This window comes from Phaseolus vulgaris, chromosome 6 (assembly GCF_000499845.2).
Source record: "Phaseolus vulgaris cultivar G19833 chromosome 6, P. vulgaris v2.0, whole genome shotgun sequence".
In the NCBI taxonomy this organism is placed as follows: domain Eukaryota; kingdom Viridiplantae; phylum Streptophyta; class Magnoliopsida; order Fabales; family Fabaceae; genus Phaseolus; species Phaseolus vulgaris.
In genome coordinates this window covers 15,962,927-15,975,806 of record NC_023754.2, presented here as the reverse complement: position 1 = coordinate 15,975,806, position 12,880 = coordinate 15,962,927, and the positions used below count along the sequence as shown (strand labels likewise).

The 12,880-nt window shown below is 32.1% G+C and overlaps 3 protein-coding genes across 4 annotated transcripts; all 3 read left to right on the top strand.

Annotated features, from left to right (window-relative positions):
* The first annotated feature begins 310 nt into the window (after positions 1-310).
* Positions 311-3,790, top strand: LOC137831323 (cytochrome P450 71D9-like). 2 transcript variants are annotated; one of them, XM_068638964.1, is made up of 4 exons: positions 311-328; positions 1,158-1,247; positions 1,388-2,157; positions 3,017-3,790. In XM_068638964.1, exons 2-4 carry the CDS (start codon positions 1,223-1,225, stop codon positions 3,626-3,628), a joined length of 1,407 nt encoding a protein of 468 aa, XP_068495065.1. In that variant the 5' UTR covers positions 311-328; positions 1,158-1,222; the 3' UTR covers positions 3,629-3,790. The 2 variants fall into 2 exon arrangements, with proteins under 2 accessions (XP_068495065.1, XP_068495064.1); XM_068638963.1 differs by lacking the exon at positions 311-328 and having other exon boundaries at positions 1,245-2,157.
* Positions 3,791-6,073: 2,283 nt separating this feature from the next.
* On the top strand, positions 6,074-8,440 carry LOC137831322 (cytochrome P450 71D9-like). The gene is made up of 2 exons (XM_068638962.1): positions 6,074-7,110; positions 7,674-8,440. The coding sequence occupies exons 1-2, from the start codon at positions 6,208-6,210 to the stop codon at positions 8,292-8,294; spliced, it is 1,524 nt and encodes a 507-aa protein (XP_068495063.1). The 5' UTR covers positions 6,074-6,207; the 3' UTR covers positions 8,295-8,440.
* Positions 8,441-9,368: 928 nt separating this feature from the next.
* LOC137831321 (uncharacterized) lies at positions 9,369-11,984 on the top strand. The gene is made up of 2 exons (XM_068638961.1): positions 9,369-10,011; positions 11,258-11,984. Exons 1-2 carry the CDS (start codon positions 9,501-9,503, stop codon positions 11,653-11,655), a joined length of 909 nt encoding a protein of 302 aa, XP_068495062.1. The 5' UTR covers positions 9,369-9,500; the 3' UTR covers positions 11,656-11,984.
* Positions 11,985-12,880: the final 896 nt, after the last annotated feature.

The window sequence follows — 12,880 nt, the reverse complement described above, 5'->3', positions numbered from 1 at the left end:
TTGATTATGAATAATGATAGAACCAATTTATGTAAGGCCTTTTAAATGCGCATTTATGTAATTATTAAATCATGAAAGTATTATAAGTCATATGAGTCAAGTAGGCCCATTAGTTAATGTGAGAAATATATATCTGATGATATACCTAATGGAAAACCTACATCTGATGGAGATTGGGTACTAAAGGCTATAGGGTTCTGTCTCTGCAAATAATAGTTGTCTCACTGTTAACCATCACGAAAGTGTGTGACAAGAACAGAATTGCAAGAGATAGATTGGGATAAAGGAGATAAAGTAACTGCTCAATTAGGATCACTCATGGATCAAGGTAAGTGTCTATTCCTTCTTGATTGTATCATTGTGTGAGAATCATGATATGATAAGATCTATTTGTGAACATAAATTGTATGTGTTCAATTTACGTTTATTCATGTGTTTTGACTTACAAAACATTCTGAAATTAAAGCCGGATTGAGTAATTATGTGAGTAATTGTTTGGTTAGTCATCCTTTTGTGACTAGGACAGAAAGAAGAGGAGGATGTAGTAGAGGTATTCTCAAGATAATGACATTATCCTAGTAAGAAAATAAAAGTGATGTGAGTTGTCCTTAAGATCTACTGTCAGTAAATTAGGAAGGTTGAAATTCTGATATCAAATTCAGATTATGTTAAGAAATAAAATTCCTAGAATTAACTGGAGAATAAAACAGGATCAAATCATTTCCTGATATTTTGTTTTTTCAGAAATAGGCTGCTATCATTTCTGTGATAAATCACTCCCATCAGTATGTAGAATAAAATTTTTATTCCCTTCCTATCTACATCTACCATTATTCAGAGAAACACTTTAAAAGAGAAACACACGTCGAATTAGTCAATGGATTTAAGTGTAGTTTTCTTAATTATTGTGGAACCCAAGTTTCATAAATATGAGAATGATTGCTTTAAAATATAACAATTATCAAGTTCTGCAATTTTTTAAGCCATATGATTTTGCTAAGGAGTTTTTTAAACTAAATGTTTGTCAGTTGATGTACTACTGCAACCACTATTTTGTATATAGAAATATGTCTCTTTGTTTCTAGTTTTTGGCTGTGGTAACATTCTTGTCCATTTTGAATGGTGTTGCATTAATCAAATACATCACCAAAATGCAGAGTATATTGCAACCAGGAGATTAAAAATATTCAATAACGGACGATGAAGGTTCCACAATCTATATATGAGCTGCAAACAAAATTTCATTGGTAAAACAGAAAACCTTGATCTAACTTTTATTTCCACATGGATCTTCAAACCCTCTACGTTTTATCCATTGTCATTTTTATGTTTATTGCACACAAAATAATAACAAAGAAATGTGCCTCAACTTCAAATTTACCACCAGGGCCATGGAAGCTACCTATCATAGGGAACATACACAACCTTGTAGGCTCACTTCCCCATCGTAGACTGAGAGATTTATCAGCAAAATATGGACCCTTGATGCATCTGAAGCTTGGAGAGGTTTCTACCATTGTGGTTTCGTCTGCAGAGTATGCTAAAGAAGTGTTGAAAACCCATGATCTTATCTTTGCATCAAGGCCTCCAATACTAGCTTCAAAGATATTGTCTTACGATTCTGTGGGCATTTCTTTTTCTCCTTATGGTGATTACTGGAGACAGCTAAGGAAGATTTGTGCGTTGGAGCTATTAAGCTTGAAACGAGTCCAATCTTTCCAGCCAATCAGAGAGGAAGAGCTCACTAAATTCATCAAAAACATTGCTTCAAAAGAAGGGTCACCCATCAATCTCACCAAAGAAATCCTCTCAACAATATCTACAATTGTTTCAAGGACAGCCCTTGGAAGCAAGTATAGGGACCATAAAAAATTCATATCAGCTGTAAGGGAAGCCACGGAGGTTGCTGGAGGTTTTGACTTGGGAGATTTGTACCCTTCTGCAGGATGGCTTCAGCACATCTCAGGGTTGAAGGGTAAGCTAGAGCAGAGTCATCAACAAACTGACCGGATAATGCAAAGGATCATTGATGATCATAGAGAGGCTAAGTCAAGGGCCGCACAAGCCCAAGGTGAACAAGTGGAGGATGATCTTGTAGATGTGCTCATGAAGGAGGAGTTTGGCTTAAGTGACAATAGTATCAAGGCTGTGATTTTGGTAAGAGTATTTACATCTCCCATCAATGTTATTTGCATAGTAGAGAGTGATGAACAATTCACATCTTCCCTATGTACTTACTTTTATTAAACTGCTGCTGTGTGCTGATAACTTCTGAAATGTGCTAGTCAACTTTTAAACGGTGACACACAAACAAGAAGCAAAACTAAGTTGCTACTTGACACTAACAATTCCAAATAAGAATAGGTTAAGGTTGTATTTAGATAAATTTGTCTATAATAAGTACTTACAAGAAAAGAATTTTTTTTTATCAGCAAAGAACTTAAATTAAATTAAGAGGATACTTCACGGTATCCAACCCTTATACATAACCCAAAAATCACATAATAGGGTTTTTGGATCACAAAAACAAACCAGGAACACAAAAGTACAGTTGTTTGCTGCATAAAAGCATACAAAACAGCACCAACAAACCCTGCCACTAGAATCTGCTAAAGAACTTCACCCTGCAGCTTCTGAATTGGCCAGCTCCTCAACACCACAACTCTCCAAAAGTATAGAATTTCTATATAACTAAAGCTGTAACAGATTAAAAGAAAAGAAAATGATAAAAAAAAGGATAGAGGCTTCTCCTTGTTAGCTGAAATTAGTTTTGCATATCCAAAGTACAAAGTTTTGTACAAAGAAGTTTAAGTTCACACCACTCTGATTTACAATAGGTCTTATGCTGTGTTGTACTGGACTAATTCATTATACTTTTTTGGTGAATGATGGTATTATTTGGGTTAATTTCATTTAACTTTCTTGCTTATTCTTCCACTGCAAAGAATTTTGGTATTCCTTCCACTGTTTCCTATAAAATTCAGATGAACATCATGATGTCATGATCTTGAATTAGGATATTTATGGAGGGGGAAGCGAGACATCATCTATTACCATAACATGGGCAATGGCAGAGATGATAAAAAATCCAAGAGTAATGAAGAAGGTACAGAGTGAGGTAAGAGAGGTATTTGGTAAAGAAGGAGGCCCTAATGAAAGTGACATGGAGAATCTAAAATATTTGAAATCTGTTGTGAAAGAGACATTGAGACTGCACCCTCCTGGTCCCCTTCTACTTCCAAGAGAGAGTGGACAAGCTTGTGAGATAAAAGGGTATCACATACCAATCAAAAGCAAGATCATTGTCAATGCTTGGGCTATTGGAAGAGACCCAAATCACTGGACTGAGGCAGAGAGGTTTTATCCTGAGAGGTTCATTGAAAGTGATTTTGACTACAAAGGCAATAATTTTGAGTATATTCCATTTGGTGCTGGAAGAAGAATGTGCCCTGGCCTCACATTTGGCTTGACCAATGTTGAGTTTCCTCTTGCATTGTTAATGTATCATTTTGATTGGAAACTTCCCAATGGAATGAGGAATGAAGATTTGGATATGACTGAGGTTTTTGGAGTATCAGTTAGTAGAAAACATGATTTGCAGCTAATTCCTGTCACTTTCCATCCTTGAAAGAGCTGAGATTAAGGAAACTTTGTATCAACTGTTGGTGATGTTTTTCTTAGCCTTTTCATTTCACTGAACAAATATATAAAGAAAAATATGTATTTGAACCTCAATAATGGGGCTTTGGAAGATAAATTTCTAAGAGAAAAGAAAATGCAATCTGTTCAATTCTGTCTAATTTATTAGTTAGGACTATATTAATTTTTAAGAGTGTTAAAATTGAAATAAGTTAATCTTAATCAAATTTCATAACTGCCTAAGGTTTCTATTTGAGATTTTAATATTTTTTATTGACTTCAACAATATAGCATAAATTACTAGGTTGATACATATTGCATTATATTAATTTTGATTAATATTTTTAATTTTTAAATTTATATTTATCTAATGACATTTATAGTTTGAACAAGATCTTTGTTTTGGTTTCGAGCAAATATGTGTCCTATAATTATATATTATATATTGTGGGTGCGAATTAAATATTTTTAGTTATTTCAACAAGATAATTATATTTGTTAATTTTTTTTAAAATAATTTAAAAACCAAAAATTGTAAAAAATAGTAGCAATTGTGCATTTAATCACTGCGTAAGATGTTAAAAAGCATAACCATTGTGTTCAAAGTTAAATTTATTTATGACAAAAGAATTTATTTGGTGTAGTGGTTAAAGTTTTTGTACGAAATATTATATTTTTCTTGTAGTGATGATAAGCCAATAATCTCAGGCACTTTCTTCTTGCACCCCTACATTTTTCTTCTTGCACCCCCACAATATCATCCAAAGACCATATTATCCCTATTATTTTTTAAAAAACCCAAAATGCACTTAAGCTGTACTTAAATTTTACATTTCGGATTATGAAATCCGAAAAATTTTTGGATTGACACTTCTGGTAAATTTTTGGATCTACCAATCCATAATTCAAAATATATATTCCACATTCAGAAACCCATCATTCAAAAAAAATATTCCGGATTTCCTAATCCGTAACAGAAATATGCATTCTGGATTCAGAAATCCATAATTAAAAAAAAAAATTCTGAATTCACCAATCCGTAACAGAATTAGGCTTCCGGATTCAGCAATTCGGAAATCAACAATTTATGCAAAATTTGCTTTCGGAACACCCCTCATCCAGAAAACACAATTTAATCAATTTTGGATTCATGAATCCGTAATACATTACCAAATCTCGATATCTGGTAACCCCAAAATCTCCATAACTACCATGCTCCTAAAAAAAACTTAATTCTTACCTCTACAACCAAATAACACTCCAGCAAAATAGCGTATCCATCTATTTTGCCTCGAACAACTACAAAAACCCTTCACCAGTGGTTGATATTTAATGATGAAAATTAATAGTGACAAAAAATTCAGCATGGTACCCTTTTCAAATTATAGGTCAAGATTAATTTTAAAATATTTAAAATTGTGGGGTGCAGGAAGAATAAGCCATAATCACTTTCGAATTACTTAAACAATATCAAAACCCAATTAGGTTAAGAAAAATTAACTATTCAAGATATTTGAAGTTATATTAATACTTCTATTAAAATTTCAATAAAAAAAATCACGTACTTTTATCTTAAAGATTTTATGTTAAAAGTAGTATCTTAAGTTTGTTATCTGAAATACTTGATTGATTGTGACTGATTTGATCTAATGATTGTAACTATTTGTTGTAAATTAATATTTTATGATTGAGACATATATTAATACATTACCGAATAAATGAGTTTGCCTTGGTTGTTCAGTTAGCGACGGAATCAAAGTTGATGAAAATTGAAAGAAACAGATTATGACGAAAACAAGGGCTACAAACAAATAATCAAATAATGAATGTTTGACGTAATCCCTTAACTTTACGTTTGGGCTGAAAATTTCATAATGTCCACAAAATTTCATAATTATATGGTTCAGACATTAAATAAAAAATCAATGATATTTATCATTATACTAAAAAAAAAAAAGTTGTGAATTTTTTTTAGGGTTTTAAAATATGATTTTTGTTTTATTATTCTTACATACTTTTTTTTATCCTTATGAAGATAAAAAAGAGAGTATTTGGTGAGTAACAGTGATTTCTTTTAACTGATTTTAAGAGAAAAGCGTGGAAAGTTAGAAGTAGAAGAATTTATGCAAAATAAAAAATATTATTAAACAGATTAAATAGTAAGAAATAGAATTATTATACTAAATAAAATTATAATAAAATAAATATTACAATAATAATTCAAATTAATTAATTTAAATTTAATATTTTATAAAGTATTTTATTTTAATATATTATTAGTTTAAAATATAAATTTTGTATTTATTAAGATTTTTTAAATAATTTTTTTAATTTAAAATTTATTTTAACTTTAATTTATATTTTACAATTTATTTTTATATAAAACAATTTTAAAAATTTATTTTAATACATGAATCACAATTATTACTTTCTTCTATCATTTCTTACTCCTTTTAATACAAATAAAGGATAGGTTGAATTTTGCCCTCTTCCATTACAATCTGTGACCACAAATTCTCACATCAAGCTCTCTAATCAGATACTGATAGTTTGTTTTCCTTCACATCCATGGAGATTGGTCTCCAAAACATTCCCTCACCTGCAATCTTACCCTTGTTCTTCTTCTTGTTCATAGGGTTTAGCATATTTTGCATAACAAAAACCAAGTCTTCAAACTCCAAGTTACCACCAGGACCACCAAAACTACCCCTTATAGGAAACTTGCACCTGCTTGGAGCAATGCCTCATCATGGCCTGCAAAAACTATCACACCAATATGGCCCTCTCATGCACATAAAACTTGGTGCACTTTCCACCATAGTGGTGTCTTCCCCTGAAATGGCCAAGGAAGTGATGAAGACACATGACATCATTTTTGCAAATAGGCCTTATCTTCTTGCAGCAGATGTAATATCCTATGGCTCCAAGGGCATCAGTTTTTCCCCTTACGGCAGTTACTGGAGGCAGATGAGAAAGATTTGCACCTTTGAGCTACTAACTCCAAAACGTGTTGAATCATTTAAAGCAATTAGAGAAGAGGAGACATCAAAACTTGTTAAAGAGGTAGGTTTGAGTGAAGGGTCATCTATGAATCTCAGTAAGATGATCAATTCATTCTCCTATGGATTAACATCACGTGTAGCTTTTGGAGGTAAATCCAATGATCAAGAAGCTTTCATAGCTGTTATGAAAGAGGTGTTAAAAGGTGTTGCTGGTTTCTCCCTAGCTGACTTGTATCCTATTAAAGTGCTTCCAGTTTTGACTGGATTAAGGTCCAAAGTTGAAAAGCTACATCAAGAAGTAGATAGGATTCTGGAGAAAATTGTGAGAGATCACAGGGACACTAGTTCAGAAACAAAGGAAACCAGTGAAAAAGCAGGAGAAGATCTGGTTGATGTCCTGCTAAAGCTTCAGAAGCATAACAACCTTGAGCATCCTCTATCTGACAACGTTATCAAAGCAACCATTTTGGTTAGTATTTGCAATTACAAATCATATAATTTCCAAAATAGCTCCAAATATACATCATCAAAGATCAAATAACTCCTGTTGACTTCGATGATTGTAACATTTTCTTTGTTAAAAAGACTTTAAGGTGATACTCTCGCTGCCAGAGCATAAGCAATATTCATAGCATACTTGGATTTTGACTACAAACTAAGTTTAAGTAAAATCTAGTATATTATAACTCATATTTAGATAAAGAAGATTTTCTTCGAGAGGCTCAACCAAAATCTATGTATGACTCTTGAATTTGAAGAAAAAAAAACAGTTTCCCATGTAAGTTACTTGATAAAAACTTAACAGTTTGATCAATTGGAGTCATGATCAACTGTTATAAGTTAAACTCAAATGCAGCTCGACTTCAGAAGAAGTTAGGCAAGGTGCTATATGAATGAAAAAATTTCAATTCATTTTTCCTTCTTATTATGTTCTCCTGTAAGTTTATCTGACAGAACTGGGATATACTATACTAGTTCAGTTGTGTTGCAATAAATAGTTGGCAAATATGCTGAGTTTATCATTTATTTCAGGATATCTTCAGTGCTGGAAGTGGTACTTCAGCTAAAACCATAGATTGGGCCATGTCAGAACTTGTCAAAAACCCAAGGGTGATGGAGAAAGCACAAGCTGAGATAAGAAGGGTGTTGGGTGAAAAGGGGCATGTAGATGAAGCTAACCTCCATGAACTGAAGTACTTAAAGTCAGTAATCAAAGAAACATTGCGTCTACACACTCCTGTTCCATTATTACTGCCAAGGGAGTGTAGTGAGAGATGTGAAATTAAAGGGTATGAAATAGCAGCTAAGAGCAAGGTTATTGTTAATGCTTGGGCTATTGGAAGGGATCCAAACTATTGGAATGATGCTGAGAAGTTTTGGCCAGAAAGGTTCCTTGATGAGTCAGTTGATTACAGAGGTGGAGATTTTCAGTTTATTCCATTTGGTGCTGGAAAGAGGATGTGTCCTGGAAGCACTTTTGGCATTGCTAATGTTGAAATCTTGCTAGCAAATTTACTTTTCCATTTTGATTGGAAGATGCCTGATGGGAACAAGTGTGAAGACCTTGACATGACTGAATCATTTGGCTTGTCTGTTAGAAGAAAACAAGATTTGTATTTGATTCCTTACATGTGCCACTCATTTGCTAATTAGAACCACTCAGTTTTAAAATCACTCCATTTTTAGTGAAAATGGAAGGATTTTGAAGAATGAAGATACAAAAACAAGAGTTCAGAGAGCCAACACTTCTACAAGTCATTCATTAATGCCAATTAGTGCACATAAAGGTGTATTTTCCCTTTTTTTGCAATTTTTTATTTAGATTCGTTAGTTGCTAATTTTTATATGTTTATAAGATTTTGGTTATCGAGTTTGAGTACATGTTAATTAAAATAAATAAATAAATAAATAATATAACAAAAATGGTGTAATTTGATTTCAAAATTACAAAAATAGAAAAAAAAAATATTTATTACGAGATTGGGTAGGTAAGTCATGTGACATAAAAATGCTTGTATACGAGTATAATGTATTATAACTAAATTAATTTTAAAATATATATTTAATTTTTTTTCACTAAAATTAAAAATCTATATTAGTTTTCATCATACAATTATTTTAAAAATAACAAGAATTAAATTAAATTTGAATGAAAAATATGACAATATGGTTCAACATTATTTATACAATTTTTCTTATAAAAATACAATCAGAGCATAATTTGGTTGCTCAATTTCATAATGAAAAAAACTAGTTATATTATTTCAAGTTTTTTAATATTGTTTTCAAATTGAAGATAAAATTTAATTTCATAGTTAGTATGGATTTTTAACGTCAAGTTTTATCACGTAAATTACGGCTGTAAAACTTTATTTTAATTCGAAAATACCACAAACACTTAATAGACTAGTAAAACTTTATTCATAAGTAATAAAGTATTTAAAAATTATATAACTTTGTTTTTTCGTTTAATTTTTGTGTATACACTTTATTATTTTATTTTATGATTTTGATAAATAGCATTACAATGTTTTAATGTTGTAGAATTCGAAGTAAATTTCTCAGAAAACATTTTTTGAGATTTTTTAGGGAATATTTTGAAATGATTTAATATTAATAAGCTATAAGTAAACTATATAAAAGATTAATATAATTTATAATTTAGAAAATTAGGATTAAGTTTGTAAGTTTTTTTGTATATGTCAGTTAATTTTCTTAAGAGCATTCATTTTCTTCCAACTATGCTCAGAACAGTAAACGAGGTCGTTTCGTTTTACTCATTATCCCTCTTTCTCTCCCTATTCTCTGTCACACCACATTCCATTTTTTCCAAAAAGTTTGCACCTTTCCAGCTCCGTCATGGCCTCAAAACCAGAATCCGAAACCGGGTCGGGTGTGAGGAAGCAAAACGGAACGAACATCTCCGAGTTGATTTCCGAGTTGCGCGACTCGTTCCTGAGTAGCGACTTCGACCGAGTCGAACAGGTGCTGGTGGCTCGGGAAGCGAGGCTGGAGGCAGAGCTCGACGAGAAGAAGAGAGAAATTGGGTTCCTCAAAGAAAGAATCACAATTGAGACGTTGGGGAGGATCAATGCGGAGTTGAAACTGAAGAAGCTGAGGAAAAAGAAGTTGGTGAGGAGTGATGATGGGTTTGGGGATTGTGAAATTGTTGTGAAGAGGGAAAAGTGCAATGTTGAGGGTGGTGGTGAAGTGGAGGGTGGAAAGGTTGAAGCTTTGGGAAGAAAGGAGAGAAGGGTTGCTGAGTTGGAGAGTGAGAAGGAGATGAAGGTTTATGAGGAGAAGAAGGAAGTGGTTGGAATCAATGGTTCTATGTCTTTGAAGAGAGATGAAGGTGGTTTAGGTGCTTCAGGTATGGATTTTTTTTGTCTTGCTTTTTTTTCTAGTTTGGCTATATGGTTGTGGTTAATTGAATGTTTGTTGAGAGAAAAGAGGAAAAAAAAGTTTCAATTTAGTTTTTGAAGTGATGGTGCATCAACTTCTGTATGTAACTCTACTAGGGCCATTATCCTTTACTTTTCCTAGCTTGTTGAATGCTCCAGCTATTGATAGTTTATCTTCAGTTTATATTTTTGTGAATTCAGATCCTACTTGGTGATCATCTTAGTAATCACCTTAGTAGTTGTTTGTTCATTCCTCTTCTTCATATCATCCTTCTATTAATATGGCCAAATGAAATGAGTATGGCAAAAGAAAGGTTCATTATAATGTCAGAAAGGATTGTGCATATTTTCTCTTTTAGACGTTCTGCTCATGGTTTGATTATCAAAGTTGTGGTTTACATATTCTACAAGATTTGAGCACCCTGATGTCAGAATCTGCAACTGCTGTGGTTTTACTTGAGCTTGTTACCATGATTTTCTGTTCTAGTGGAGGGCTGGCTTGTTTATGTGCTTTGTGTAAAAAACAAACGATTTCTTATAAAATCAAGTTTGTTGGATTTCCTACCATATGTATATCTATATTTGATTTAAGTATAGATCATCATCAATTACTTAAAGAGCCAAGTGTATGTATGTTAGGGAAACAAACCTCTTCTTGCACACTGAAGATCAAAGGATAGAACACAAACAACATCTCCGTAAATAGAAATAGTTGAAGGGTATAAATTGAACATGGTTCAACACTTGTTGTGTACGTTCACAAGAACATCTCAATAAATATATTGAATATTTTTAATTTTTTATAAACTTCTTCACAAGTACTTAAACGATAAAAAAAATCAATAGAAAAAATGAAATAAAATTCTCCATGAGCTAAAGTTAGTTTATACTTAAATTAGTCTGTAGAAGTTCTCTTGTATTAGTTTCTCTAAAAGTTTATTTTTAACTTATTGATAAGCTAAAGAAAAGTTATTTAATTTTTCTTTCTTTATTTTTTTCTCCTATAAGTTAATTTTGCTTTCTTATCTTCTTCTCCTATAAGTACTTATAGAGAAATCCATACAAATAGGTCAATTATCTCCCAATAAGATTACAGGTTTTATTAGGGTTTTGAAGTCTACTGCACTTCATATCCCAAGCTTCTGCTTAAGGTTTTTTTTTTGTCCACAAATATACTATTGTGTAGGACTAACATATCTCTCTCTGTGATGCCAGAAAGGGGAAAATTGAGTATTGAAGATGTTATTACTGTAGAAAGTGATGAAGATGAGTGTAATTTACAAGCAACATCGGACAAAAAAGAGACTACTTCATGTACTATTATAGATAATAACCATCAAAGTTCACCAGCAGCATTCCAGAAAAACCTTCTGACAGGATTGACTGAAAGCATTGGGAATCTGAAAAGAAAATTTGTTTCTTCGCCCAAACTCGATGAAAATATCAATGTCTTGAAAAGCTTAGATAGCGAGACTTCCTCTTCTAGTTCCAGTTCTAGTTCCTCTTCTAGTTCCTCTTCAGCTTCATTTGATATGGATAGTCTCCCTGTTAGAAACAATAAGAAAACTAGAACAGATGCAACCAATCTTAGATTGGATTTATCGCAAAGGTAAAGAGGCAGGGCATAGATTTATGGTAATGGAAATACTTACCATAGAATGGATTTTTCTTGTGGCATATGAGGGAAACATCTTGGTAGATAAGTGTTTTATTAAATAGCAGATTATTGTTCATTGATTATGTATAAAAGTAATCATAACAACCTACTTCCCATTCACTTACAGGATGAATGGATTGAAGAAATCCAGGATTGGTTCTAGTAGGAGTTAGGTAAGTTATTCTGTGGTAAAATACTGATGGAACAAGATGAACAATAGTAAAATCTTGCACGTCAAGGAACACTAAATTAATAATTTTTCGTATATGGATGATTATCAAGCCAGCCACAATACTGCACTTGTCAAAGTTACTACATTATCTACCCAATAAGGTCACCTTCACCAAGAATAATTTCTAGTTATTCTTTATTACATTATCTTTGAAATTTAAAATTCTATAGCATTTACAAATTAATTACACCAATGATTGTGACTGGGTTAACAATGCACATTAAGCTTATGCAGAAATTATTATATAAACATTATTGCATGGTTCTAGTTGATCTTTGTGCAACACAATAACAATTCTTATTCTTAAGTTAAAAAATGTGATTACATATTAGATGAAGATTGGTGAGAGCTGTGCTGTCTCAAACTATGAAATAAGTAATAAAACTTATAAAGATTTATGCTTAATTTCTGCTGAACATATCTTGTATGAGAGACAAGAAGATGGTTTCATACTGACAATTAATTTCATAGTAGTCTATCTAAAGAATCAAAACTTGGAATACCACAAAAAGAAATCTAATTAATAGATAAGGGAATATTGTTAGAATGAGTAATTACACACTAGGCCAAAAAAACAATCCAATTAATTGGATGAAAGATTTTATATTAGGTTAAGTACATGCTTTTTCTGTTCTGTCATTTTATTTAGTATGTTATTTTCCAGTTTCATCTTTGCTTTATTTTAAGTATTGTAAGGCCCATGACCCTCAAGTTCTTAGGGACTAACCAAGGACTAACCAATATGAATGAAGGCAAAAGTTTTTTTTGGTAACCTTAATTTTTAGTATAGCAGTAACAAAAGATCTAACAAATATGCTCACTATCCTTACTTCTGTATGTGCTTATTACTTATTACGAACTTGTATATATATATCAAACATCTGTCTTCCTCCTCGCCCCACCATGGATAAGTTTCCATGTTTTCCTTACCTTTCTCTTTCTCTTGGTG